The following is a 26,849-nucleotide window of genomic DNA, read 5'->3' as shown; positions in this document are numbered from 1 at the left end:
TAATATGCTTATAATGCGCTATGCTTTTGCCATGGTAATCTGTTACAAATGTTCTTATTGTTGTCATGCAATGTGAATGTCTTGATGGAGAGAGCGCTCAGTATAACAGGTGATTTTGAGAGAGATGCTGTAGCAGGGAGCAGACTAGCTGGAGCCTCAGTTATCCCTGTGTTTCTAAGGTGAGCACACACAGAAATGCACAGCAAATGTCCACCTTGAAATACAATTCTGGTGGAGGAAAGTCCTGTCGGTGTGGCCATCATCAAACACAATAATGCAAAGGATCCAGTCCCACCTATCACAAGCTGCCAGTGTCAGTGCACCAGCCCCATGGTGAAGCTCCAGTCCCAGCTATCACAAACTGCCAGTGTCAGTGCACCAGCCCCATGGTGAAGCTCCAGTCCCAGCTATCACAAGCTGCCAGTGTCAGTGCACCAGCCCCATGGTGAAGCTCCAGTCCCAGCTATCACAAGCTGCCAGTGTCAGTGCACCAGCCCCATGGTGAAGCTCCAGTCCCAGCTATCACAAGCTGCCAGTGTCAGTGCACCAGCCCCATGGTGAAGCTCCAGTCCCAGCTATCACAAGCTGCCAGTGTCAGTGCACCAGCCCCATGGTGAAGCTCCAGTCCCAGCTATCACAAGCTGCCAGTGTCAGTGCACCAGCCCCATGGTGAAGACTGTTACAGGTTCAGGTGAAATGATTAATTGTTTTTCCCTTACGTGATATGGTGTCAATATACTGGTGTATACAGTCAGAGATGAATATACTGAGTATTATTTATAGATGGTATAACTACCTTGTCACAATGTCATCTTTTTTATTACCTTAATATTTTTGGTTCAACCATAAAACAGAAATTACTAATAAGCTGACATTGTGGGATGGGTGGTTGATTTTTTTTATTTTTTATTTTTATTTGAATGAAAATATGCTGTCATTTACAGAGTGGAAATCAGAGGATTTTGGATTTCTGGAAGGATATGATGTCTGCTATAGACCACAATTACAATACGTCAGCATTTAAAGGTAGGATTACTAACTGGCATGGAGTTCATCTGATTTGCTGCTCCTAGTGTTTCCTATCCCTTGTTGAGTTAATGCAGGCAAAGAAACAAAAACAGCGCATTTGAAGATCTTAAATGTTTATTTTGGTCATTTATAAAAGGCATATGCATCTCAAAGGGATTTTACAGTGTTTTGTACAGGTATAAAATAGGTTATAGATCACGGCAGTCAGATTTTCTGGCACACAATAGAAGTTATCAGGAGTTCAATACATGTTCCTGTGAGAAGTGTTACAGTTCCATAGACACGCCAATACAACATTGCTATACTACTAATACCAATACTTCTAGCAATAAGCGTCTGTTTATTCAATATCATATTAATAACACTGCTTTTAAAGACAAACAGACAGAAGGATCACCTGCTTGGAAGGGGTTTGAGCACAGTGATGAAAGCACCATATGTTTTCTTGCTATTAACCACATTTGTAATTTTCTTTTCTGATTTTTTTATTTTTTTGTATTTAATAAAAACTGAAAATTAGAAAGTAGACTAACATTTTATATACCAGAAAACTAATGTACTGTCAGGAGCATTTGAAAGAAGGGTCTGAACAAAAACAAGGCATTTGTAGTTTGTCGATTAAAATTGCACTGCCAGTTGAGCAAATCAGTATCACGTAGAGCCAATGAGGAATCCACTGAAGGAGCAGTGAATGTTATCGGAGGCATAGACACCGGTGGAATCATCGTCCGGAATCTGAACCCACACCTGGTCGCCTTCCTGAAGGTAGAGGACACCACTTCCCGAGGCTTGATCCAGATAGCTTTTCTTATATTCATCGTAGGTGTACATTACCGGGGAGCCATTTTTATACAGCGCAACCAAAACATTTGACCCCTTAACATGCACATGGTATGCAAAATAGTAGATTCCTGGTATGCGACATGTGAAGATTCCAGTGGAAGGGTTGTAGTGTTGCTGTCCATTATATAGGGTGTTGTCAAACTGAATGGGAGTTTGGGAATGTGGGTAGGCCTTGCTAAGCAGGGCACTGAAAGCAGATATGGGAGCCATTTGCATTTGTGCAGATTTTATACTCTTCTGATACATCATCTCTCCTGCGGGGCCGGGTGGTCCTGGAAGACCAGGAGTTCCGGGGCGACCATCTGATCCTCTTGCGCCGGGAAACCCAGGGGGACCCATTGGACCTGGCACTCCTTTAGCTGTGATACCAGCAGGCCCTGCTTGCCCGGGAGTACCAGGATGCCCCTTTAAGCCAGGTGCACCTGCAGACCCTGGTGGACCGCTGGGACCTCTTGAGCCGGGTATTCCATCTTGTCCCCTTGATCCTGGTTCGCCGGGTTGGCCTGCATTGCCTTTAGACCCTGGGCTGCCTGGTTGCCCTGGGAGACCAGGAGAACCTGCTGTTCCTGTGTCACCCTTCACACCTGATGGTCCCGGGATTCCCCTGGAACCCACAGGGCCAGGTGGTCCTGGGTATCCTGGTTTCCCTTCAAAGCCTTGTGAACCCTGAGCGCCTTTAAAACCTATCGGCCCTGGTTCTCCCATTTGACCAGCTTCACCTTTTGGTCCTGCCTGTCCAGTTTCTCCAGAAAACCCTCTTTGGCCCTGAGGCCCTGGTAGACCTGATGGCCCAGGGCGCCCTGGTTCCCCTGAGTGCCCAGCTGACCCCTGTTCTCCTTTAAGACCAGGTACACCTGGCACACCTGATGCCCCTCTGTCCCCTTTAAGCCCAGGCAGGCCTGATTTACCATAACCTGGAAGCCCTGGATTCCCACTCTCCCCTGCAGGTCCAGGTGGACCTTTTGGCCCAGTTGGACCAGGCATACCTGGGGCACCATTTTCTCCCGGCTTTCCTATGCTCATTGGCCCAGGTGACCCAGCAGGGCCCTTTTGACCTGGCATGCCCATGGGTCCAGGGGACCCATTCAAACCAGGCGTTCCTTGCTTCCCTGGCTCCCCTGGATACCCAGGTGTACCAGGTTTACCCACACCAGGGGTCCCTGGCCTCCCAGCTTGGCCTGCTGGCCCTTCAGGACCTCTCTCTCCTTGAGCCCCTGGTGCTCCATATCCATGCTCTCCTTTTGGGCCTTGCATGCCTGGAGGACCCTGATGTCCCTTTATTCCTGGCATCCCTTGTGAGCCTGGTGCACCTGGCATGCCTTGTGGCCCCAGCTTTCCTGGAGAAGAGAGGCCAGCAGGTCCAGGAATCCCAGGAGGTCCTGGGACCCCCCTGGGCCCTTGATGTCCCTGGGTTCCGGTTTGTCCTTTTTCCCCAGGGAAGCCTGGTTCGCCAGGTTTGCCTGGCGTACCCGGAGAGCCTGGCTTTCCTGCAGCAGAGTATCCCTGTGGTCCTGGTGGCCCAGGAGGGCCTTGTACTCCTGGCATCCCATAGCCGGCCTTGCCTGGAGGCCCCGGATGACCAGCAGGGCCTCGCTCTCCTGGTTCACCGGGGGGGCCCGGTTCTCCCATCATTGGTAGCGCTGTTAAAGAAAAAAAAAAGAAAAAAGTTATAATAAAATAACGTGAATGATGGCGACTGCCGACTCCGCACAGCCAGGACGTGAACCTCCGCTTCCTGTGCGACTGTGCTTTTACCAGTTGAGCCACTCGGGGACCCCTGAAAAAATCACTCTTAATATTACAAAACTAATAACAAACAACCTAAATGGTTACAATGGTGTTTCATAAAATGACTTGCTTTATATCTGAGTATTCATCTAGACAATAATATCTGTGTGACATAACATCCTGTTTCAACGCTCACTCCTCCAACAATGCTGATGGACTTGGAGACCTAGCATCTGATTTGGTGGTTCCTATACAGTATACCACCATGATACGTACAACACAGGAGACCTTTAAATGTGTGTATTATAAATACTACTGGGTGTTTTTGCATCTAGTGAGTAACTACAGTAAACGGGTAAGCTCCTGGTACTACCTGCATGGGTCAGAGCTTATACCCTAACATACCTCAGGGAAGCAAAGCTAATCTAAAGAAAAATGTTAAGACATAGCTTTAAAGAGTAAGTAGCAGGGTTCTGTTATAAATTATAAATTCAAAGTCTATTAAAGGTATTTTCAGGATGTCTGCTTAGTGCAGTTGGGTTTGAAATCAGAGGTGTGTCTCTGATCACTGCCGGGAGGCGTCATTTTCCAACCCATATTCCTGAAGAGACACGCCACAATGAAGCAGGGGGGGGACTAGAGGGAGGTTTTAACTGAGAGACTGCTGTGATTGGATACAAACTGAGAGGCTGCAGTGATTGGGCGCAGAGTTTTAAAGCATGGAGGGAGAGGAAGGCGAGAGAGTAGACAGCATAACAAGACAGGAAAATATATAATACAAATACAGTTCATTTTTACCTCAGAATTTAATATGTTGGATTGTCATGGTGACATTTTATTATTAATTTTATTTTATAATAGTCTAATGGATAAATCTAAGATTTGGATTTTGTAGTTTGATAATGTACAATGTTCTTTCTCGATAATATTTTAGGAAGTACATACCAATTGGTTCACTTACACAAAGCCGATTTGAAGAAGATCTGCTTTTGTACTTTTAAATTTAAATAAATAAATCTGATGGTTTGGTAATTTTATTTAAAAGCAGAGATCTGCAATGTATTTGTTAGGTTACCACAATAACATTTTTTAAAGTAGTTTGAGCTGTGCTGCATGTTTGTTTTTTTTTTTTTTTTTTTTTTTTTTTTTTTTGGTGTGTGTGTGTGTCTACTTCACAGTCTTGCACCAGGGCCTAGTATATCAAATTGCAGGTACATTATTGAAATTGTTGTAGCAACACATGGGGACGTGTAACACTATATTTTCTGCAACCCCGCTACTTACTAGGCACTTTAAGATTGGAATTGAGAAATTATCTGTTTTCATATTTTACTGTGCATTATTATCATTTTAGAATCAGGGCGTCTGCTTAGAAATAAATAATGGTAATAATAATAATAATAATAATAATAATAATAATAATAATAATAATAATAATAATAGAATGGTAGGTGTGTATTTGTCACTTTATTGTTGCTGACCAGTCATTGCTGAAGAAAGGACTAGGGGTCGACCCTAATGGGGTAAGTCATTTCACAGCACAGGGGAACCCCCCTGGATTGCTCAACCACTTATTTTCAGTTGCCAGGAAACACAGACAGTAGTTTGATGAGGTATTGGGTTTCCCCAGTGCTGTTGACACGATGTATATGTATATGGTATCTATCCAGTAGCTGCCTCACATACAGGACAGTTTCCTAAAGATTTAGCTTATTGGTGTCAAGGTTCTGTAAAAACAGACTTGAGATATACATTTCCATATATATATTTTAATTTTAATTCCTTAATTTGTAATGGAAAGTGTGTGTGGCATCTAAAACATTTTAAAACTTATGAAAAAAATATAACTGATTCATTGTTTGTCCAGCAGGAGGCAGTCTTTGCCTCCCGCAAACCAACATAAAGCACATTTGATAATGAATTACAGTTGTTCTTCAAAGCAGCTGTTCAGTATTTGGCAGTATTGTTTTTAGAAGTCTTTTTAAGTTTTCATTAAGTTTCCAAAGCCTTTAACCATTTGTTTTCTACAGCCCCATTCACACACTGTTGTAAGTGTTCCGTGCTCTTCTGACTTCAGCTGTTTCCTAACGTACAAAAGGGTTTGTCCATGTTGCAGCTAATGCCTTTATTAGTGTAATGGTTTAAAAGTGGAACTAACCACTTTCCTGGATTCACTAATTTAACTAAAATAGTAAATATCTATAGTTCACATATAAATCATTTGGATGAATTATTGACTCTAGCCACCCAACTCCCATCTCGACTAAATCTCATTTTCAGCAACAGTTAAAAAAAAAAAAAAAAAAAAAAAAATTGGTTTCTATGCAACCCTAGGCACTAAATGAAACAGCCTAAGTCTAGTGTTAAATCTGACCGTATAATGCCAGTCTGCAGTACACAGTATTTCAAATTGAGACTGCAATTATTGAAATGGTTAACAGTGCTTCATTAGCACTGGATAGGGTAAAACTACTTCTAAACTGAGCCCATTTCCCTTTCGTATACGATAACAAGTGTGTGTGTGTATATATATATATATGTGTATATATATATATATATATAACTTCCTATGTCTACTATACTATTTTGTAGTGCTCACCAGTGGTCTGTGACCTTTGAGTTAGTAAATGGAAAATCTCCATACATACACCAGAGTGGACATAAGCTACCGCTGTACCCTTCTAACGGTCACATTTCAAACTTACCTATTTCAATTGTTTGGTTCTAGCTTTGAAAAAGCAAAAGTTGTTTTTCCATTTAAAAAAAAAAAAAGTTAATAAAAGACTTATAATCCACAATAAAAATCATCTGAGGAAGATTAAGACCCTTTACAATACATCTAACTGTACCACATCCTTGACCACTTCTTTCTCAGGCAGTTGTAGTAATAGGTGTGGAAAGCTCTCACAGTGAACAAGTTAACCCAGTAATAACACTGTGGCTGCACGGAATATTCTACCACAACACTGCCCTGGAGGAAGGGGGAGGGGAAGGGCTGTTGACTGCATGTTATTTGTTGTACACAGATAATTGAACTGCACTGGGTTAAATTATCTATTTATGGCCTTGTATATGAAATAAAATAGTGACAGATGTTGTTTACTGAAGATGTTCCCATAAACTGTGGTTATTGGGTGAGGTTGTGGTTAAGCTCCCTTGACCGGGAGTATCAGGCAGAAACCTCATCTCTTTCTTGTTTTTTTTTGTTCCCTAAGGTGGTTTGCTCAGTCATTTACCAAACCGCTTAGAGTTGTGCTTTTCAAATCAGCGCTATTGGAATTATAGCATGCTACATACTGTAGAGAGAACAGGTTACAGTAAGTAACGATGCAGAGCATATTGCAGTTTTTTTAAACTAATCATAAAACAACAAAGCAATTATAAAAAGAATTACCCATGGGAACAAATGTAGTTATTTATATAAAAAACAGTACATAACTTTTTTATGGTTGGTTACAAACATGCCAGGTATGCTAAAATGAATAATGTTTATTGTTAATGTTGTTTAAACATTTAGTAAATGAAACTGAATCTAACCATATTGTTTATGTTGCATTTACCCTGGTCTGTTTGATAGTAGGGGGCTATCATCTTGTATTGTTCTGCCGTGTAATTGTTAACAATAAGAAATGTGCAGGGTTTGCAATGGTGTCTGGTTATTAACTTCTATTTCTCAAGGGAAAATGTACAATATAATAGCAAGAAGTACGAAACAAACTGTCAGTGGCAGTATTCAGTGTCTGACTAGAATCAAGACATAGAAGGATATTTATCTGTTCTGTAAAAACATAAAACAACTATGGTTGTCATTAATTAGTTATAAAGCAATATTATCAATTCAGACTGAACTTTTTATTTCTAATCCTGAGTTTGTTGATCTATAGTGTGTGTGTGTGTGTGTGTGTGTGTGTGTTTTTTTTTTTTTTAATAGTATTTGTTAGCATATTTTTTCATTGTTATGAACTGCAAGAAATCTACAACCCTTTAAAATATTTTTGTCAGTAAGTGTCCGCTTAAGTTGTGATTTCTAGTCATCTGACTGGCTAAAAAAAACTGATGTCCTTTCAACACGACATTATTTTAGGGGGAGAATTCCCTGTAAAAATCCCAAACCCAGTTGTTGTATGTATCAGCTAAAGAATGAAATAGATATACAGAAATCCACCTTCAGTAACAACAGCTGGACCAGATTTGACAAAAATGTATATGTATATAGTATCTACAAAAAATTCTAAATCTATCATGTACTAAGTACATCTGTTGTGGCTTCCAGTAGACCTTTGTGTTAAATAAAATTCTGGGGTGCTGCAACACTTTTGGCCATCGCTGTAGGCAGATCTGAAATCTGTCTGTATGTAAATGATAGAGAACATACTCTGTGTTCTGCAATGCAAACAAGAGCTGTGTGCTTACCTTGACTCTTCACGTTGTATGGTTGGTACTGAGGCCCCTTGGTGTCAGACTTCTTGCCATAGTATCCTCCCCCGTGCGCCGCACTCAAGGAAAGCAGAAGCAGAAGGACTCTTGTAACGTGTAGCTCCATGCTGGCTTCTCAAATCTGCAGAAGCATGAATGTGGGTAATGTTATTGCTTATCAAAGAAGAACTTCAGAAATGATATAGATTGATTGAACAATAAAATAAAGCACTCAGCAGTAAGATTTATAACAGAAGAAACCAAGTTAAGGTAGGCAAACCCAGGAGTTTCCACAAAGTATGTCTTTAGTGTTTAGTATTACTCAACAAAGCATTCAAGTTTAAAAACATTCACATTATTATATCCATATAAAGCGATGCATTGAAGTAGGCTAAACTTAAACCCAATAGAGCAACACTCGCTGTTTGCCTCACTTACTGTTCCCTTGCCCTGCCCTCTCACAGCAGCATGCAGGACAAGAACCACTACCAGCTTATAAAGTTCAGTGCAAGGCAAGAATGACAATGCAGCTCTTTGCCACGTACCAGTGACTGCAGAAGACTAGTCAGTACTTGGTCCCATTCCAAGGAAACCAATGCTAATTAAGCCGTTCAAAGCTCTAATCCTGTTGGTTGACATGAAAACAAAGTGAACTAAATTGCAAACATACCAGCATAACTGTTCTTCAAAAAATATAAGCTTGTGTTCTTGCAACTGCTTTTGTATCCTTTAGACAGGATGTCTGCAGAATGGCAACTGAAGAGACTACTCTGTAAAGGACTGATGTTCTGTATTTATACTCTCTTTGTATTGTGAAGGTGCCTACTATATAAGCACCTCCCTTAAAGTGATGTAAGCAATAATTATGGGGCAAATTGGACTTTGCAGGCATGTGTAAATCAGGCTGGTCATATTCTCTAAATGTGTAGAGGTTGGCTGTTTGTCTGTCAGTGTCTCGGGTTGTAGAATAACATTGCATTAACTGAAATAATTCTAGGGAGATTTGAGCCTGTCATTCAGAGTTAGTTGCTAAGCCCTATTCAGAGCTTCCAGGGACGATCAAGTATGTTTTTGTATAAATTTGCTGTACCCTACAAGAGCTGGCATGTGTCATTTGGACACATTAAATACAAGTTGTTTGTGGTGGTGAGCACAAGTTTAAGAACTAAAAAATAAAGGGCAAAAAAGCAAATAGCAAGAAAACCAACAAAAACAAATATGCTGTTCCTTTAAAAGAGTAAACGTGGTGAAGACCCGCCATTCATGGTGACCTTTTCTGCATCGTGCTTGTTGTCTCAATCTCTTTTTGGATTTTTCCAATTTCCATTAGCTGGAATAATACAAATTTCAAATCACACAAATGCAATTTACACCAGTTTTTGTGAAAGGAAATTTAAACTGTTAATGTTATATAACTAGTAGTAAATAACTTTGGCATAATTCTGAGTCATTTTAATACACTTTGTTGTTTGTTGCTTACTTGTATTTTCTTTCTCACAAAAATTGTGTCATTTGCTTTTTTTGTGTAACAGCCTTTATATATCAGGCCCATTAACTTTCTAAGCAGACAGAGGCCAACAGTTTTATAAATCACTAGAGACATCAGCCTTCAGGTGACAGAACCTCTATCCCCATGATGTGTGTTTTTCTTATGTTTTTTATGCTTGTGTAAGTAAAATATTCTCCCAATAATTCTCTTAATTCAGCTGTTAAGTTTAGGCCTCTTCACGCTCTCTTACATTGTACTTGTAATAAACAGAATACATTCATAGAATGTACTTGTAATAAACAGAATACGCAGGCTGTGAACAACCAACCCATTTTTCATTTTTCAGCCATTCTAATTCCAATATCCTTTTTTTTAACTTATTTGTTAAGATTTGATTCAAACAGGGTTTTTGAATAGCCGCCTGGTGGCCATATAGTGTAATTGCGCTTTTACTGTACCGATTGCACCTCCTTACATTGTTCCTAAAAATGTTTGACCCTTAGCAATTGAAACAGTTTTGTCTGGTCAGTAATGTTTCTACTTTATCAGATCACAATTTGTCTTCTTAAAATAGGGTACATAAGGGAATACAATCAGCTACTACTGTTAGCCTATAGACTGTCCAAAAACACACATCTGTTATGTTGTTCTACCTGACTAATCCTTGTAACCCTTGTGCCTAGAAACAGGCTAACTGGGAGCTGGGCAGTTTGTAAGGGGTCTAACATTATTTTACTGGACCATTTGTAGCGAGTGGTTAAATAGTTTGTATACTCCACGTGCTCCCTGCAGTATCAAAGCAGTATGAGTTTAGCTTCTATGATTGGGTTATTTAGGACTTTATTTATGTATAATTTAATATTTGTAATGAGCTTAATATCATCTAGAATTTAGGTGCAGCAGATTTACAATCCAGTAAGCCTCTTAAAAAGAACAGGAAGTGAGATATGAAGTAAACAAAGACTGTAACCTTGGATGTTTTACATTTCCATTTTTCCGTTTTTCTGTGTGAAGAATTGTGTTCAGCTTTGTTTGTTGCTAAGCAGCTCTGGTTTCAAGCAATTTGAAAAACGTTAAACATTTCTTCAGATAAGCAGATTTTTGGGGCTTATTATCAGATTTCATTTTCAAACCTGGATTTTTTTTCTGAATGGAGTTTAATAAAAGTATTGTAACCTCCAGAAATGCTAAGGTCCTATCGCCCAAAAAATAAGGGGGTGAATACTGTTAAAATGCATGACTATTTCCTTTTTTTTTTTTTTGGAGTCACACTATTAGAATTATTTTTCTCTGTATTGCAGAGCCTTATTTGGTGGTGTTGTACCTATAATTTGAAGTTGTTTGTTTAAAGAACCAGTATCCCATCTATATAAATTAAGGCAATACCTGATCTATTAGACCTTGCTGTGCTGTTTCCTATCCTCCCGGATCATGTGAAATAACTTTCAGTACTTTTTTGTCATTCTAAACTCCAATCTATTACCAAAGCTTGGTGATATGTTTACATTTTTACGCTGCAGTCCCAGAATTAGCATCTTCATTCTTTCCAGTCAGGTAGTAGAACAGTCTGTTGGACCTGTTATTCTCACTGGAGAGTTCCACCGAGGTAACTTTCATAGGCAGTAGCTGCTCAGGTTGCGATTGCCTGCCGTTCCTTGCATCAGTGTCATCTGGGATGAATGAACTCTATTGGTTTTAGACATGCTTTATTTTTAGACACCAAAACATAAAGTCTGTATATTCAACGTATACGGACACCCCATCAGGCCTTATTTCATTTATAATCCAGGTCAAACTGTGGATTTGAAAAAAAAAAGCATAAATCATGTTTAGGACAAAAAATTATTTGTTTTTTTTAGTTAAATATCCTTACACCAATAAAGTAGTCCCATTTATAGCTTTGAACTACTGCAACAGTGATTGTATATACGGTAAATTAAATAGCAAGTTTACTCTGGTTGTGAGCTGAGGTCAGAACCAGTGTTCGGTTATCATCTTGTGCCCCTGTTTTTTTATGTTATGGTAATGTTACTGTAATACTAATAAAAATACTTACAAACACACATTTGAATTATTAAAGTGTCATTCATATTTAAATATTAAATACACTATGTAACACAATTTTTGTTCCTGGGTAGTAAGTGTTATTTCCTAATTGCTTATGCCTCAAAAGTATAGAAAATGGCTATTATTCCCCACAAACTTTGCTTTTGTGACCAGGACAGTGATATTTTGAAGTTTACCTATTTCCAATGAGAAAACGGTCGAATTTGTGTCTTTTCGTTCACATAAAGTCAGAAAAAAACAACATATTAATCCAAATTAACATGTATTTATACTAAAGTAATACAAAAATGACTACAAAAGATTTAGAAGTGAGTAGTTTTTCGAGATTTACGATTATACTGTAAATCACTTTCATGAATCAGCCCCCAAATGTAGTCTCCCATCATGTTCTCGTTATACTGTCCTTGGTAGCGGCGTTCAAAGTCCAGTATATCCTGGTGGAAGCGCTCGCCTTGCTCCTCCGAGTACGCTCCCATGTTCTCCTTGAATTTATCAAGATGAGCATCAAGGATATGGACTTTGAGGGACATCCTACAGCCCATTGTGCCGTAGTTCTTCACCAGAGTCTCAACCACCTCCACATAGTTTTCGGCCTTGTGATTGCCCAGGAAGCCCCGAACCACTGCGACAAAGCTGTTCCAAGCCGCTTTCTCCTTACTAGTGAGCTTCTTGGGGAATTCATTGCACTCCAGGATCTTCTTTATCTGTGGTCCGACGAAGACACCGGCTTTGACCTTTGCCTCAGACAGCTTAGGGAAGAAGTCTTGAAGGTACTTGAAGGCTGCCGACTCCTTATCTAGAGCTCTGACAAATTGTTTCATAAGGCCCAATTTGATGTGCAGTGGTGGCATCAGCACCTTCCGGGGGTCCACCAGTGGCTCCCACTTGACGTTATTCCTCCCCACAGAGAACTCGGTCCGCTGTGGCCAGTCCCACCTGTGGTAGTGCGCCTTGGTGTCCCTGCTGTCCCAAAGGCAAAGATAGCAGGGAAACTTGGTAAAACCGCCTTGGAGACCCATCAGGAATGCCACCATTTTGAAGTCTCCTATGACCTTGATGCCATCTCAGAAAAATGCAGATATGTATCCACTTAGGCAGCTGGAACTAAACTGAACTGGTGGGCTTAAGGCCCCTGTATTTATACTACTATTTATATTACTGGAAAGTTCTAGAAAGTTCTAGAAGTTACTCCAAGTTTACTCAGCACTGAATCTATCTGGAATGTTCTGGAAAATAGGTAAATTTCAAAATATCACTGTCTTGGTCACAAATTATTTGAATAACAGGTTACTTTGCTCTCTAAGCCTGGTATCTATTATTAGCTGTTGTTTGAATTGCTATTTCAGGTTTTTTACTCCATCTTATCTGTATGATTCTGCTTGACACACGCATCCACAATGTTTAGAATTCACATCCTAGCTTTTTATTTAAAGTATTATGCCTATATTTAATGTGTTTGAATTGTTTTAATAATGTTGTATTTAATGTACTATGCCCTGTATTTCACTGTACTTAATGTATTATGCATTGTTCCTCACTATCTTGTAAAGCGCTTTGTGAAGGTGGTCCACTATGAGAGGCGCTATATAAAATAAAATTTAATTGCTTTATTGCAGTGAGCAGGTAAATCTTGATGTCTGCAGTCTTTTGAAAACAAGTCGGTGTTGTTTTTAAGTAGCACTTTGATTGCTGGAATTTTCTATTCAGGACCTAAATGAAAAATACACTACGAATTCGCTCAGGTAACCCAGCATGAGATGAAATGGGAAAGCAAGCAGCACACAAACTTTAAGCTACTGTAAAATTGAATGCATTTACAATACTGGATCTTTAATGTCCATGTGTATGCTAAAAAATGGAACTGTTGCTAATGAAAAATGTAATTCAGTATGCTGATGAAGGCACTACCTGATGCATTGCTCCCCATTAGTAATGTTGCAGGGGCAACGTTTAATGGTTCTGCTGAAAAAAAAAAAAGTATAGTAACGATAAGTATGCTATTTCAACTCTTCAGTCATACAAACTACGGTTAGCCCCTTTGGAAATGTGAAGATTTACTATGCATAGTGTTTGTTAAATTGAATGAATGAACAAAACACAAGCGAGTAATTCAGTATTGAGTTTGTACGAAGTCCACATCATGTTTGTCTTTGGTCTCACAATTTATAGCCCCCTCGATTGAATTAATGCATGCTTGATGCCCAGCAATGTTTTGACCAAAGATGTCCATTAATATCTTTATTTGCCTTTACTTCAAAGAATTGAAGGAGACTGTGGGTAGTCAGGAGGTAAGCCCAGCCAGCCAGACAGTTAAAGTTAGTCTTCTTTCAATGCAAAGGGACTGGCAGCTGTAGTGCCTGACCTGCACTAGAGGCTCCAGCCTCCTGGTTACACTGTAGAGACAGTACTGTTACTGTATTTTTTAACTTGACAGGTGTGCCTATTATTTGAAGGGCTGCAGTGCCACTCTGATACAGCAGAGGGTGCTGTTTCTGAGGTGTTGCTGGAATAACCTGCCTGTTTGGAGTGGCTACTGGCTTGCTGTTATTGAAACATACATGCCACATTAGTTGTTATATTTTTAGGAGTTTAGCCTCTGTAATAACTGGGTACTTCCTCCAGCAATTGTTCATCCTACATTACTTGTGCCCACACTATCCTGCCTTAAATCACACTGCAATGTGTTTATTTTTTATGATGACCACGTGTAATAAACAAATAAGCAAAAAACATTAAGATAGAGGCAAGTGCAGGAATATAGTGTATTTAATGTACAGTTAATGGCTAATCCATGTAGTCTGTAATACTTGCTTTAATGTGGATTCAACCTATGAAGCAAAATACAATTTTACTTTTATGGGTATTTATTATCTACTGTTTCTTTAGTTTTTATTTAATCAGGTAATTTGTTGTTTTGATTGAGTTTCTCAATTTATTGTCCTATCCGTGTTGGTTAATTCCCCCTCTAGAATTACTGTCTGGCACTCTATAAACAACTCACACTTACTAAAGAAGTTCTTAACTCTCAACATTTCAGATAATTGAACTTACTGAACAGCAATTTGGAACACAGGTTAAATATCAGAGATATCAGTGCATCTCCAGTGACATTTTTTGACAGAGTGGTCTTCTTGCATTGTGACAGACCTATTTGCTTCCATGTCATTACGAATGATGCATGAAGAAGCACTAACCCACGCAATCCAAAGCCCATTGTACTGCACATTAATTCTCATTCATTTTCATGCAGTCAGTCATGCTCTTTCCAGTCACAGTATGTGCAGGGCGCAGCTGGAAGGGAATGCACAAAAGCAACACTACAGATGATGCATGTTGGCTCTTTGAGTCTCAGTTTTAAAAGTACAGAGAGCTGGGAACTTTCCTTGGGAAAGCAAAGTGGGTTTGTACTAATACAATTGAGGCTGCAGTAAATCTTAACATCTGTAATGCTTTTTGACAACTTTTTTTGTGTTATGTACCATTTACAAAGTAATTAATCTGAAAGGTGTATATTATTTGGGAGCTTTTTAAACATTTATGTGCAATTTTTGGTTTTCTTGGAAACTTTTTTTTCACACCAGAAGTTTAAATTGTAATATGATAATTATATAGATTGGTATTTGAATTACTATGTTTGGAAAACATGATTATTATTTTTAACACTAGAAGAAATATAAATTATGGCATTTTATGAGCAATTGGGACAATGGATATGCATAAATGTTGATTTATGTAGCTTAAAACAATAATAGTTCTGATTGTGATAATTAAATGATAAATCTGCTTCTCATGAAATTGTTGGGTAGGATATTCTGTAGTTTGTTTGCTTAGTTCAATTAATTGCGAGATTCCAACATATCAAAACAATATTGTTCCTGTCTGATGCAGATTATATGGCAGGCTTGCTTCAGTCGTTTGTTTGCTAGTGTGATTATTTATGGTCTGGTCTGATAATGCACAAGCACGAACAGGATTGTCCCCTTGACATGGAATACCAAACGAAAAGGCAGGTAGTGCAGGCTACACCAGTCCCTTAGAGCAGAGGTGCCGAGCCTACAATAAAGAGGTTATCAATTGACATTATTATTATTATTATTATTATTATTATTATTTATTTCTTAGCAGACTCTCTTATCCAGGGCGATTTACAGTCGTAAACAAAAATACATTTCAAGAATCACAGTACAAGTATTAATACAATTAAGAGCAAGATAAAATACAATGACTTCGGTTCTAGCAAGTACAAGTATATGACAAAATACGATTCAATAACGGAGCAGATAACAGTGTCAGTGATAGTTACATCAGGATATAATTAAATACAAAATACTACAGATTAAATAACACTTGTGACAGATTACAGTACTCTAAAGTACAGGATTAAATGCAGTAAAATAGGGAGCAGATAAGAGCAAGTAAAGCGCATTTAAGGAAGAGTGATAGTGTCCAGAGGGAAAAGAGGAGTTCTACAGGTCTGAAGAGGTGAGTCTTGAGGAGGTTCCAGAAGGTGGTCAGGGACTGGGCAGTCCTGACATCTGTAGTGAGGTCATTCCACTACTGCGGGGTGAGGGTGGAGCGGGATCTGGAGGCAGGGGAGTGTAGAGGAGGTACAGCCAGTCTTCTAGTGCAGGAGAAGCGGAGAGGTCGAGTGGGGGTGTAGGGAGAGATGAGAGTCTGGAGGTAGCTGGGTGCAGTCTGGTCAAGGCATCTGTAGGCGAGTACAAGAGTCTTGAACTGGATGCGAGCGGTGATTGGGAGCCAGTGGAGTGAGTGGAGCAGTGGAGCTGCGTGGGAGAAGCGAGGCAGAGAGAACACCAGGCGAGCAGGGGAGTTCTGGATGAGCTGGAGCAGACGGGTGGCGGACGCAGGGAGGCCAGCCAGGAGGGAGTTGCAGTAGTCTAGGCGGGAGAGTACCAGGGCCTGGACCAGGAGCTGGGTGGCGTAGTTGGTGAGGAAGGGTCGGATTCTTCGGATGTTGCTCAGGAAGAATCGGCAAGTGTGTGCCAGAGTGGAGATGTGCTGGGAATAAGAGAGCCAGGGGTCCAGGGTGACTCCGAGGTTCTTAGCTGAGGAGGAGGGAGAGAGTGTGGTAGATTCCAGAGGAATGGAGATAGAGAGATCAGAGGAGGAGGCGGAGGGAAAGAAAAGGAGGTCAGATTTAGAGAGGTTGAGTTTGAGGTGATGCAAGTGCATCCATTAGGAGATAGCAGACAGACAGGTATAGATATTGGAGGGGATGGTGGAGTCAGAGGTGGGGAAGGAGAGGAAAATCTGAGCATCATCAGCATAGAAATGGTATGAGAAACCATAGGATGCGATGAGGGGGCCCAGGGAGCGGGTGTAGAGAGAGAACAGGAGAGGACCCAAGACTGACCCTTGGGGGACTCCTGTTGAGAGAGGGCGATGTGTGGAGGTTGCTGCACGCCAGGTTAGCTGGTAAGTGCGGTTGGAGAGGTAGGAGGAGAACCAGGCCAGAGCAGTGCCAGAGATTCCCAGGTCAGCAAGAGAGGATAGTAGAATAGAGTGATCGACAGTGTCAAAGGCAGCAGAGAGGTCGAGGAGAGAGAGGCAGCACGGGCAGAGTTTAGTGAATTAGTGACAGACAGGAAGGCGGTTTCAGTGGAGTGAGCAGAGCGGAAGCCAGATTGGAGAGGGTCGAGCAGAGAGCTGGCAGTGTACAACCCGCTCAAGGGTTTTGGAGAGGAAGGGTAGGAGGGAGACAGGACGCTAGCTGTGGAGGGAGGTACTGCAGGAATACCAAATGGAAAGGCAGGTACTGCAGGCTGTGCCAGTCCCTTAGAGCAGAGGTGCCGACCCTACAATAAAGAGGTTTATCAGAGTGTTTTACTTCAATGCATGCGTCAAAGGTGCATGTCGCCTACTATATACTGTACCTATGCGTTCATTATGTGTGCTTTCACGTTCAAATGTTATAAAATACAACTTGCTAAACCTTGTCAATAAGGGGACAGTGTGCATAGAATGCTGTTTTATATATATATATATATATATATATATATATATATATATATATATATATATATACACATATAATATACACACACTGCTGTGCAAAAGTCTTAGACATGTTGCATTTTTCTATTCTGATGTATTATGAGCATCAACAATTTATTCAAAGCCTCCACTAGTGTTTTATACTATTATAACAACCTTGACTTGCATAAAGAATAAAAAACATTGAGTGAAATAGCTTGCATCACTTGATTTTCAAGGTGTGGTATCCGAAGCATAATCAACAAGTACAGAGAAACATTATCTGTAATTGACAAACCCAGGACTGGAAGATTCTTAAAACATACTGACTTGTAGCTACTGCGGCCCCATGTCATGTTTCAGGGCCACAAATGTGGCCCTTTAAAATTCATATTTGAGAACCACTGCTCTAATGTATTCAAGCAGAAGAATCTCAATGGACAAGAAGTCAGACCTAAGACTAACTCAGTTTTTAATTGACAAAACATGTATTGACAGGTAGACAATGAACAGGATAAATTGCATTAGTGCTCAGTGCAAAAACAGATGTTTCCATCCCTTGTGCAACTTTCTTCTGTGTTAACGCTGACATCCAGAAATAAACGATATGGAACTAAACTGTCATAGCAGTAGTACACATTACTACACAGTAGTTTGCTTGTTTTTTCCTCTTTCCCATTAAGGTTTTATAAATAAGGTTGACCAGTCTTTCATATGCTATATTTACCCTAAATTTCCCTTAACTGCAGGACCGGTTAATGTTTGATGGTTCTATCTGCCTTCTAAACTCCAGGCCAACACATGTGTTTTATTGGTTGAGCGTAACCTTAACATTTCAGTTCAAAACCACAGTGGCTTTTATTGCCCACTAAAGAAGTTTGGAGTGCCAGGACCATCCAGTGTGAACTGTTGTTAACTACATGATGGAGCCTGAAAGATTATACTGGCCTTTTAACAGTTTTGTGGGTTTCAGTGATTTCAGCTCCCTTCCTTTTATTCTCGCTTTTAAACCACATAGTAGTTGCAATGTTTTCTGAAAAGACACGTGTCTGGAAACAAGAATGCTGAATAAAATATGCCAACCATAATGTTTCCCATGCCCTTTCCCTGTGGAATTTATATCATATTCATTGGAGTTTGGTGTAAAAGCCTAGGTTCAAAAGGTTCTATGGAGACATTTTGGTATTTGAAGTAACCACCTTGTTTTTGTTCAGAAAGTCAAATGCTTCCTTTCAGCTCTCACTTTAGCGGTACACTTAGACAATAAATGTCACCATACATTTTATCCCAAGAATTACTCACATGGTTTGAAATTAATTCTTGCTAAAATACTTACATTCTGCATTTCCCTTTACTACAAAACTTTAAAAAGTCTTACTTCATAAAGGTAGTTTAAGTTCACTTGATAAAGATCTGTTTTACAATGTGATAGCAGAAAACGGGATCTAATTTCTACCCCTGCTGTGCTGCACCAAGTGCCCTAACATGTGGTCCCAAAACAGAGGAAACTTTCCTTACAGCTATTGAGGTGCTAGATAATTCACCTATGATGGATTTAAACCAATATGATTTTCTGCCTGTTCTGTATATGTATTAAAACACCACGGCCAACTCCAAAATACTCACTTTAAATTTAGTTGGTTTAAAATGGGTTGTGCAGACTTCTGTTTATAATCTTTTCTATTAACAAGGTAACATTAGGTCACGTTATTTCAGAGCATCTTGACCTTTATCACCAGTTATCCGCAGAGGGAGGGAAAGGTTGGTTCGCAAAAATTCCAAAAGTACAGCACTTTCATTATTCTAATTTTAGGCTGGGTTCTACTCTTGGCATTTGTATTGGCAGTCAACCTCCATTAAATGCCAGGATTGAGGGTCGTTAGCAAAAGACCTTGAACAAAACCTTTTCTGAACTTTTCCAGCTGGTTTCACTGACCTCGATTAGCACTAGTCTTGGACTACCTTACCTAAACTTAAAATAAAATATTTACTATAGAAGAATATTTGCAAATATTTGCCACTTTCTTATGTATATGTGTATTGGGTCCTATGTAGATAATCCTGCGCATTGTAAGGTATTTGTAATACATTGCATCCATGTTGTAATATGAGTGCCTGAAGACAGAAGTTGTTTAACAATGGCGCTCACATTACACAATGTATTATAAATGAGCATTCAGAATTCACTACCATTGTATAGTGCTCCCCCACAGAATAAAACATCCATAGAATGTTGCATTGTGGTGTCTATTGTGCAAAAGTACATTTTGGAAAATCAGAAACTCCAGGAAAAATGATCTTGAAAAAACTCTGCAGGTGACAATGCTGGGGCACCTGCTTCAGATAGTTTCAGATGGGCAGCACTGGCATTAGAACCATGGAGATTGTAAAATATAGTTTTTTCAAGCTTATACTGTAGTTAAGGACATTAAAGAAGTCCACTATTTACTAGTACAAGCAGAAACTGCCCCACTAGGCATTCAGTGACTAACTATTCTAGGAAGTTAATGGTTGGGTTTTACAAAAAAAAAAAAAGTATTTTCAAATATTTAGCATCTGAACCCCAAAATACCCCAAAGAAATGTCTCTACTGATGTAAACACTGAACATTTTAAGCTTACTTAAAATGTTATATTTATTTATTCAGGAGGGGCCACAAGTAAGTATGGCATAGACTGAAGACAAACTTACAGTGGGTACTTGTTACACCCAAATAATAAATAACGTGAAGTGTTGTTGCACCCTATTAATAAATACCATGAATTGTTATTTACAAATGCCGAGGTAAAAATTACACAGGATAAAAATCTGTACTGTACATACAAAGTTATTAAAAAAAAACAAAAAAACAAAAAAACAAAACAAAACTGTATACTACTGGCCAAACAAAAAGTGTCATAAGATATGCATACAGGAAGGAACTAACAGACAGCACGTGCCATTTTCTACTTCATCAGTGTTACATACAGTCGTGTTACAAAGTTCTGAAATAACAGATGATTCACAGCAAGACTATGGGTGGGGATTACTTACTAAATACTTTGGTATCTACAGACGTGCTCAAATTTGTTGGTACCCTTACAGCTCATTGAAATAATGCTTCATTCCTCCTGAAAAGTGATGAAATTAAAAGCTATTTTATCATGTATACTTGCATGCCTTTGGTACGTCATAGAATAAAGCAAAGAAGCTGTGAAGAGAGATGAATTATTGCTTATTCTACAAAGATATTCTAAAATGGCCTGGACACATTTGTTGGTACCCCTTAGAAAAGATAATAAATAATTGGATTATAGTGATATTTCAAACTAATTAGTTTCTTTAATTAGTATCACACATGTCTCCAATCTTGTAATCAGTCATTCAGCCTATTTAAATGGAGAAAAGTAGCCACTGTGCTGTTTGGTATCATTGTGTGCACCACACTGAACATGGACCAGAGAAAGCAAAGGAGAGAGTTGTCTGAGGAGATCAGAAAGAAAATAATAGACAACCATGGTAAGGGTAAAGTCTACAAGACCATCTCCAAGCAGCTTGATGTTCCTGTGACAACAGTTGCAAATATTATTAAGAAGTTTATGGTCCATGGAACTGTAGCCAACCTCCCTGGGCACGGCCGCAAGAGGAAAATCGACCCCAGATTGAACAGAAGGATAGTGCAAATGGTAGAAAAAGAATCAAGGATAACTGCCAAAGAGATACAAGCTGAACTCCAAGGTGAAGGTACGTCAGTTTCTGATCGCATCATCCGTCGCTTTTTGAGCGAAAGTGGGCTCCATGGAAGAAGACCCAGGAGGACTCCACTTTTGACAGAAAAACATAAAAAAGCTAGACTGGAATTTGCTAAAAATGCATATTGACAAGCCACAATCCTTCTGGGAGAATGTCCTTTGGACAGATGAGTCAAAACTGGAGCTTTTTGGCAAGTCACATCAGCTCTATGTTCACAGATGAAAAAATGAAGCTTTCAAAGAAAAGAACACCATACCTACAGTGAAACATGGAGGAGGCTCGGTTATGTTTTGGGGCTGCTTTGCTGCGCCTGGCACAGGGTGCCTTGAATCTGTGCAGGGCCCAATGAAATCTCAAGACTATCAAGGCATTCTGGAGCGAAACGTACTGCCCAGTGTCAGAAAGCTCTGTCTCAGTCGCAGGTCATGGGTCCTCCAACAGGATAATGACCCAAAACACACAGCTAAAAGCACCCAAGAATGGATAAGAACAAAACATTGGACTATTCTGAAGTGGCCTTCTATGAGTCCTGATCTGAATCCTATCGAACATCTATGGAAAGAGCTGAAACTTGCAGTCTGGAGAAGGCACCCATCAAACCTGAGACAGCTGGAGCAGTTTGCTCAGGAAGAGTGGGCCAAACTACCTGTTAACAGGTGCAGAAGTCTCATTGAGAGCTACAGAAAACATTTGATTGCAGTGATTGCCTCTAAAGGTTGTGCAATAAAATATTAGGTTAGCGGTCCCATCATTTTTGTCCATGCCATTTTCATTTGTTTTCTTATTTACAATATTATGTTGAATAAAAAATCAAAAGCAAAGTCTGATTTCTATTAAATATGGAATAAACAATGGTGGATGCCAATTACTTTTGTCAGTTTGAGGTTATTTCAGAGAAAATTGTGCATTCTTCGTTTTTTGTGGAGGGGTACCAACAAATTTGAGCACGTCTGTATGAATAGAGAATCGTCTCTTTAAAAATAAGCGAAATATTTTAATGACTAAGACATCTCGCAAGTAGAATACTACCCCAAAATGTTCTCCTTTTTCTAGGTAAGCAGCACAACTGGGAATGGGAAGTTTGTTGCAGGATAACTTCACTCAGACTTGCTCATTAAATACCTTGGTGTCCCTGAATAGAAATCGACTCTTTAAAAATATGCAAGAGATTTTAATGAACAGTCTGCGGTATTCCTAATATGGTCTACTTACTACCAATGCAGAATTACTGGCTATGACATTTTCTCTTTGTTTTTACCCTCGGAAATAGCTATTGGGCTAACACTGCATTGAATATTGTACCAGTCTTTGCAGTCACATCTCAAGAAAATGTTTGTTGGGGTAAAATAGAGAACCACTGAACGTGAGATGGATTGCTCATTAAAATCCTTTGCATATTTTTAAAGAGGAGACAATGAGCTATTCTGGTATACCAGGGTATTTCGTGAGACAAGTAGTCTCCCAAGTTGTCTGGGTACCATTCTACTTGTTAGATGTCTTGCTCATTAAAATATTTAGCATATTTTTAAAGAGACGGTGATCTATTCAGAGATACCCGGGTACTTAGAAAGTAAGGGGGCTAAGTAAGGAAAAATGGGCAATACAATCCCCACCCCTAGTCTTACTGTGAATCATTTGTTGTTTGCAAACTTTTGAACACTACTGTATATATAGACTTAGCTATTTACTCTTAATGATCAACATTATAAATAGATCATCACCACAATACAAATAAATAGTAAGTATTTACCTTAAATGAGTTACTGGAAATATGTGTTATATGTGACATGTATTACATTGCTTCCTACTTCATATTATACAGGCAGCTAAAACTTTCTGAGATTCTTTTGCTATATGATTTTTATATCCAAAAACACAGACATGAGTTCTGTTTATTAAAAGACAGAAGCTAGCTGAGGGGAGGATGCCCTACCCCTCTGCAATACTTTATACAGTATTCTGGGTTTCACTTGCAAGTGCTGACAAGTGATCTGATAAGCTAATGCAGTTTGAACCATTCAAGAAAGAATAACGGTAGAGAAGCAACAATTAATACATTCATTGATTATTGCTCGGCACAGGTTTTTTTTTTTTTTTTTCAAGCCTGGACTTAACATTCATTAATCTCCCAGTTGTCCCTTTTGGGGCCTCACGTATGTAGTATACTATTATTATTATTATTATTTATTCTTAGCAGACGCCCTTATCCAGGGCGACTTACAATTGTTACAAGATATCACATTATACATTATTTCACATTATACAGATATCACATTATTTTTACATACAATTACCCATTTATACAGTTGAGTTTTTACTGGAGCAATCTAGGTAAAGTACCTTGCTCAAGAGTACAGCAGCAGTGTCTCCCACTGGGGATTGAACCCACAACCCTCCGGTCAAGAGTCCAGACCCCTAACCACTAATCCACACTGCTGCCCTACTATACTATACTATACTACAAGCACACAGTATAATACTATACACTACTAGCACACGCATTGTTGTGGTTGAATTTGAAGGCTTTAGTGAAAAGTCTGCACACCTTTTGCAAATGCAGGACAGGGTGTTTGAATAAACAGCCTAGGTCTGTGGATATTGACACATATTTGAACACCCTGGAGTGTGTTATTGTGCTTATGAACTGGCACCCCAACCCTACCCCACCCCTGCTGTCAAGTGAGTCAGCAAAAGGTCCAGGCTGTGCTAGCATGGTGATATCTCTGCACAGGTTGGAACACTTTGTTAGCCAGTGAGATTTCTCCCTCTATTCCTGCCATTTTATAATGTTGATTATTACCTGTACGATTAGGACATTGGTTACTGCTTGCACTACTGAATGATGGTTTCCAAATAACAGTAAAATAATTCGTTTCTTACACCAAACCTGTTATTTTTATGTTGAGGCTACTGGAACTCTGATCTCAAGGTTTCCTAAAGAGGCCCATGATGCAGTAGCTGTGAGAACATATTGAATTATATACCACTTTGTAGTTTCAACAAAAAAACTGACAAGAATTGTAAAATTTGACACTTCAAAATCTAACATGAAATACTGTACTACTATTATGGCTATATCCTTTATAGTTTCTTTGATTACATGTTGTTAAATAAAATATCTAAATTCTGTTCATATAGTTTTAAAAAGAAACTCAATCCCAAAATGCTGTGTGATGCTAAACTTTTGGCTATAGTTGTGTATTATGTAATTGCTTGTACCCCAAGGCAAAAGATGAGGTACTGAGAAATATAAAGCAGGATTATCATTTTTTCAACACTTCAGTATATTTCACAAGGCTTGGAATAATAAATCTGAAAGGAGATTTTCTCTTGAATCAAGCTTGTTTTCTCATTTGAGTCTATAATATAAATCATATGCCAACATGCATAAACTGAGATATAATGTGGTAGAACAACAAAACAAAATCCAAGGAGACCGTAAAACACATATTTTTCAAAAGCATGTCATTTTATTTTACCCAATATCTAAATACAGTATTTTAGTGGTACCGCCAGCCACATTTGTGTCCACAAGCATCTTAAGAATATAGAAAGACGTGTGTGTGTGTGTGTATATATATATATATATATATATATATATATATATTTATATAGTGAAAGATTTTGCAGTCACGTGGCATTCATTCATAATTAGAGCCAGGTGAACCGCCTGGACTACATTTTTCTCTCCTCTTCCCCCTAGTCTGCCATAATATATATATAGAAACAAGTTTGTACGGAATTATGAACACTTCTGAATTAGGCACATTGGCCTTGTAGGTTACCAGTCGAAGTCCAGAGACACACTTGGCTCCACTCTCAACACATCATTTTAACTTAAAACATGACCACTGCTATTTTGTATAAAAAAAAATCAGGTCCACAGTGATTATCAATTGGGGAGCAGCTTTGACCATATATATGTACAAACCAATTAAGCAATTATTTGGTATATATTGGTGTTAGATCATTCCCTCGTATCTTAATAATTAAATAATCATTATGTTGATTATGTATATATTACTTTATTGTGGACAAACAGAATATTACAATACTAATGTACAAATTAACAATCAAAATATTACTTTAAACAATTGCTGTAATACATGACAGGATATACAAACATTAGTTAAAAATAATCTCACATCAATTTCTCAATTTACAAAGCAATAAATCAGAAGTGAGCAGATCCAATGTTTCGTTCAGACCATGTGGTTCCATAGTTTTTAAAGTAAAAACCCCAAATGACTCTCTTCTTAACAGTTGGTTAATTATATTGCCACCTCTCTCAGAAATTGAAACTTTTGATTGCTATAAATTTTAAACTTGAGGCAGAACCATGATTCATTTTTTTGTAGTTGAGGATCACATTCCAATACTTTCCAATGTTTCGAACTGATTTGCTTAATGTCAATAGAGATATAGTTTTGTTCACTAAGAAAAGTGATCCTCTCTTCTATCGACTCATTATTAATCTTTGTGCTTTCTATAAGTTCACTTCGTTGTATTGCTTCTCATCTACTATATGCTGTTTTGAATGATCTTTCCTTTGTAACCTCTAGATAAAAAACCGATTCTGCACGTCTTTAGCTTGAGTTTCATAATCTGACGTATTACTGCATATTCTTTTTAAGCGTATAAATTGACCATATGGTATATTTTTAATCATATTAATCATAGGTTACTGTCTGCTTGCAAAATTGTGTTTCTATCCATGGTTTTACGAAAGCTCGGTGTGCTGAGCTTACCATCAATATTTGTAGAAATTAACAGATCTAGAAAATGTATTTCAGTTTGACTATATTCTATAGTTTGACTATATTCTCTAGTTTTAGAGTAGGATCAGTATTGTTTATGTCATTTTTAAACAGAAATAGATCAGTCTCAGAACCAGCCCATATTAAGAGGATATTATGTATCTTTTCCAAAATAGAACATTCCGCAGTAGTGGGATAGAGGCAGTGTCATTGATATATTGTTTTCCCCAATATCCCATATATAGATTTGCATAGTTTGTGGCAAATGACGAGCCCATTGCTGTGCTTTGGATTTGCAAGTAATATTTGTTTTTAAACAGAAAATGATTATATTTTAGAATTAATGTAGCCAATTCCAACAAGAAATCCTTGGGTAATTCACTCCGCTTAGCTTCGGACTTAGATGACTGTGTCTCTAACCCACCTTCATGCTGTATATTAGTATACAGACTCTCCATTCCCTGATACTATAGGTCTTCCTGGGGGCCGCAAAGGTTTCTTTTTGGTAACATAAAAAAAACAGGTGTTAAGGGATATTCAACTTTCAAAAAACTGAATTGAGTCTGTGTGATCAAATTGCTTACCATTGCTCTCTCTAGAATGGAATCTCTCTTGTTTAAATCTCTCTCTCTCTCTCTCTCTCTCTCTCTCTCTCTCTCTCTCTCTCTCTCTCTCTCACCTCTGCCCCAGCCCCAGGTCGCTTGCAGACTGAAACAGGTTTTCCTCTAGAATTTCCCTGTATTTGGCTCCATCCATCTTGCCCTCAATTCTGACCAGTTTCCCAGTCCCTGCCT

At 38.9% G+C, this 26,849-nt stretch overlaps 2 protein-coding genes across 5 annotated transcripts in view; one reads left to right on the top strand and one right to left on the bottom strand.

Moving 5' to 3' along the window:
* The window catches only part of nt5dc1 (5'-nucleotidase domain containing 1), a 134,139-nt gene that overhangs the window by 10,253 nt on the left and 97,037 nt on the right, over window positions 1-26,849 (top strand). For both annotated transcript variants that reach the window (XM_034005370.3, XM_059023570.1), the window contains one exon: window positions 945-1,026. In XM_034005370.3, coding sequence (XP_033861261.3) covers window positions 945-1,026 — 82 coding nt within the window. The remainder of the gene's footprint in view (window positions 1-944; window positions 1,027-26,849) is intronic.
* On the bottom strand, window positions 1,126-8,806 carry LOC117403303 (collagen alpha-1(X) chain-like). 3 transcript variants are annotated; one of them, XM_034005357.2, is made up of 3 exons: window positions 8,687-8,806; window positions 8,014-8,158; window positions 1,126-3,512 (listed from the first exon to the last, which is right to left on the bottom strand). In XM_034005357.2, the coding sequence occupies exons 2-3, from the start codon at window positions 8,141-8,143 to the stop codon at window positions 1,681-1,683; spliced, it is 1,962 nt and encodes a 653-aa protein (XP_033861248.1). In that variant the 5' UTR covers window positions 8,144-8,158; window positions 8,687-8,806; the 3' UTR covers window positions 1,126-1,680. The 3 variants fall into 3 exon arrangements, with proteins under 3 accessions (XP_033861248.1, XP_033861250.1, XP_033861249.1); XM_034005359.2 differs by lacking the exon at window positions 8,687-8,806 and adding an exon at window positions 8,562-8,680; XM_034005358.2 differs by lacking the exon at window positions 8,687-8,806 and adding an exon at window positions 8,455-8,581.

This window comes from Acipenser ruthenus, chromosome 5 (genome assembly GCF_902713425.1).
Source record: "Acipenser ruthenus chromosome 5, fAciRut3.2 maternal haplotype, whole genome shotgun sequence".
NCBI classification, from domain to species: Eukaryota; Metazoa; Chordata; class Actinopteri; order Acipenseriformes; family Acipenseridae; genus Acipenser; species Acipenser ruthenus.
The sequence above is the reverse complement of the archived record's forward strand: the minus strand, read 5'-3'. Positions and strand labels throughout refer to the sequence as shown.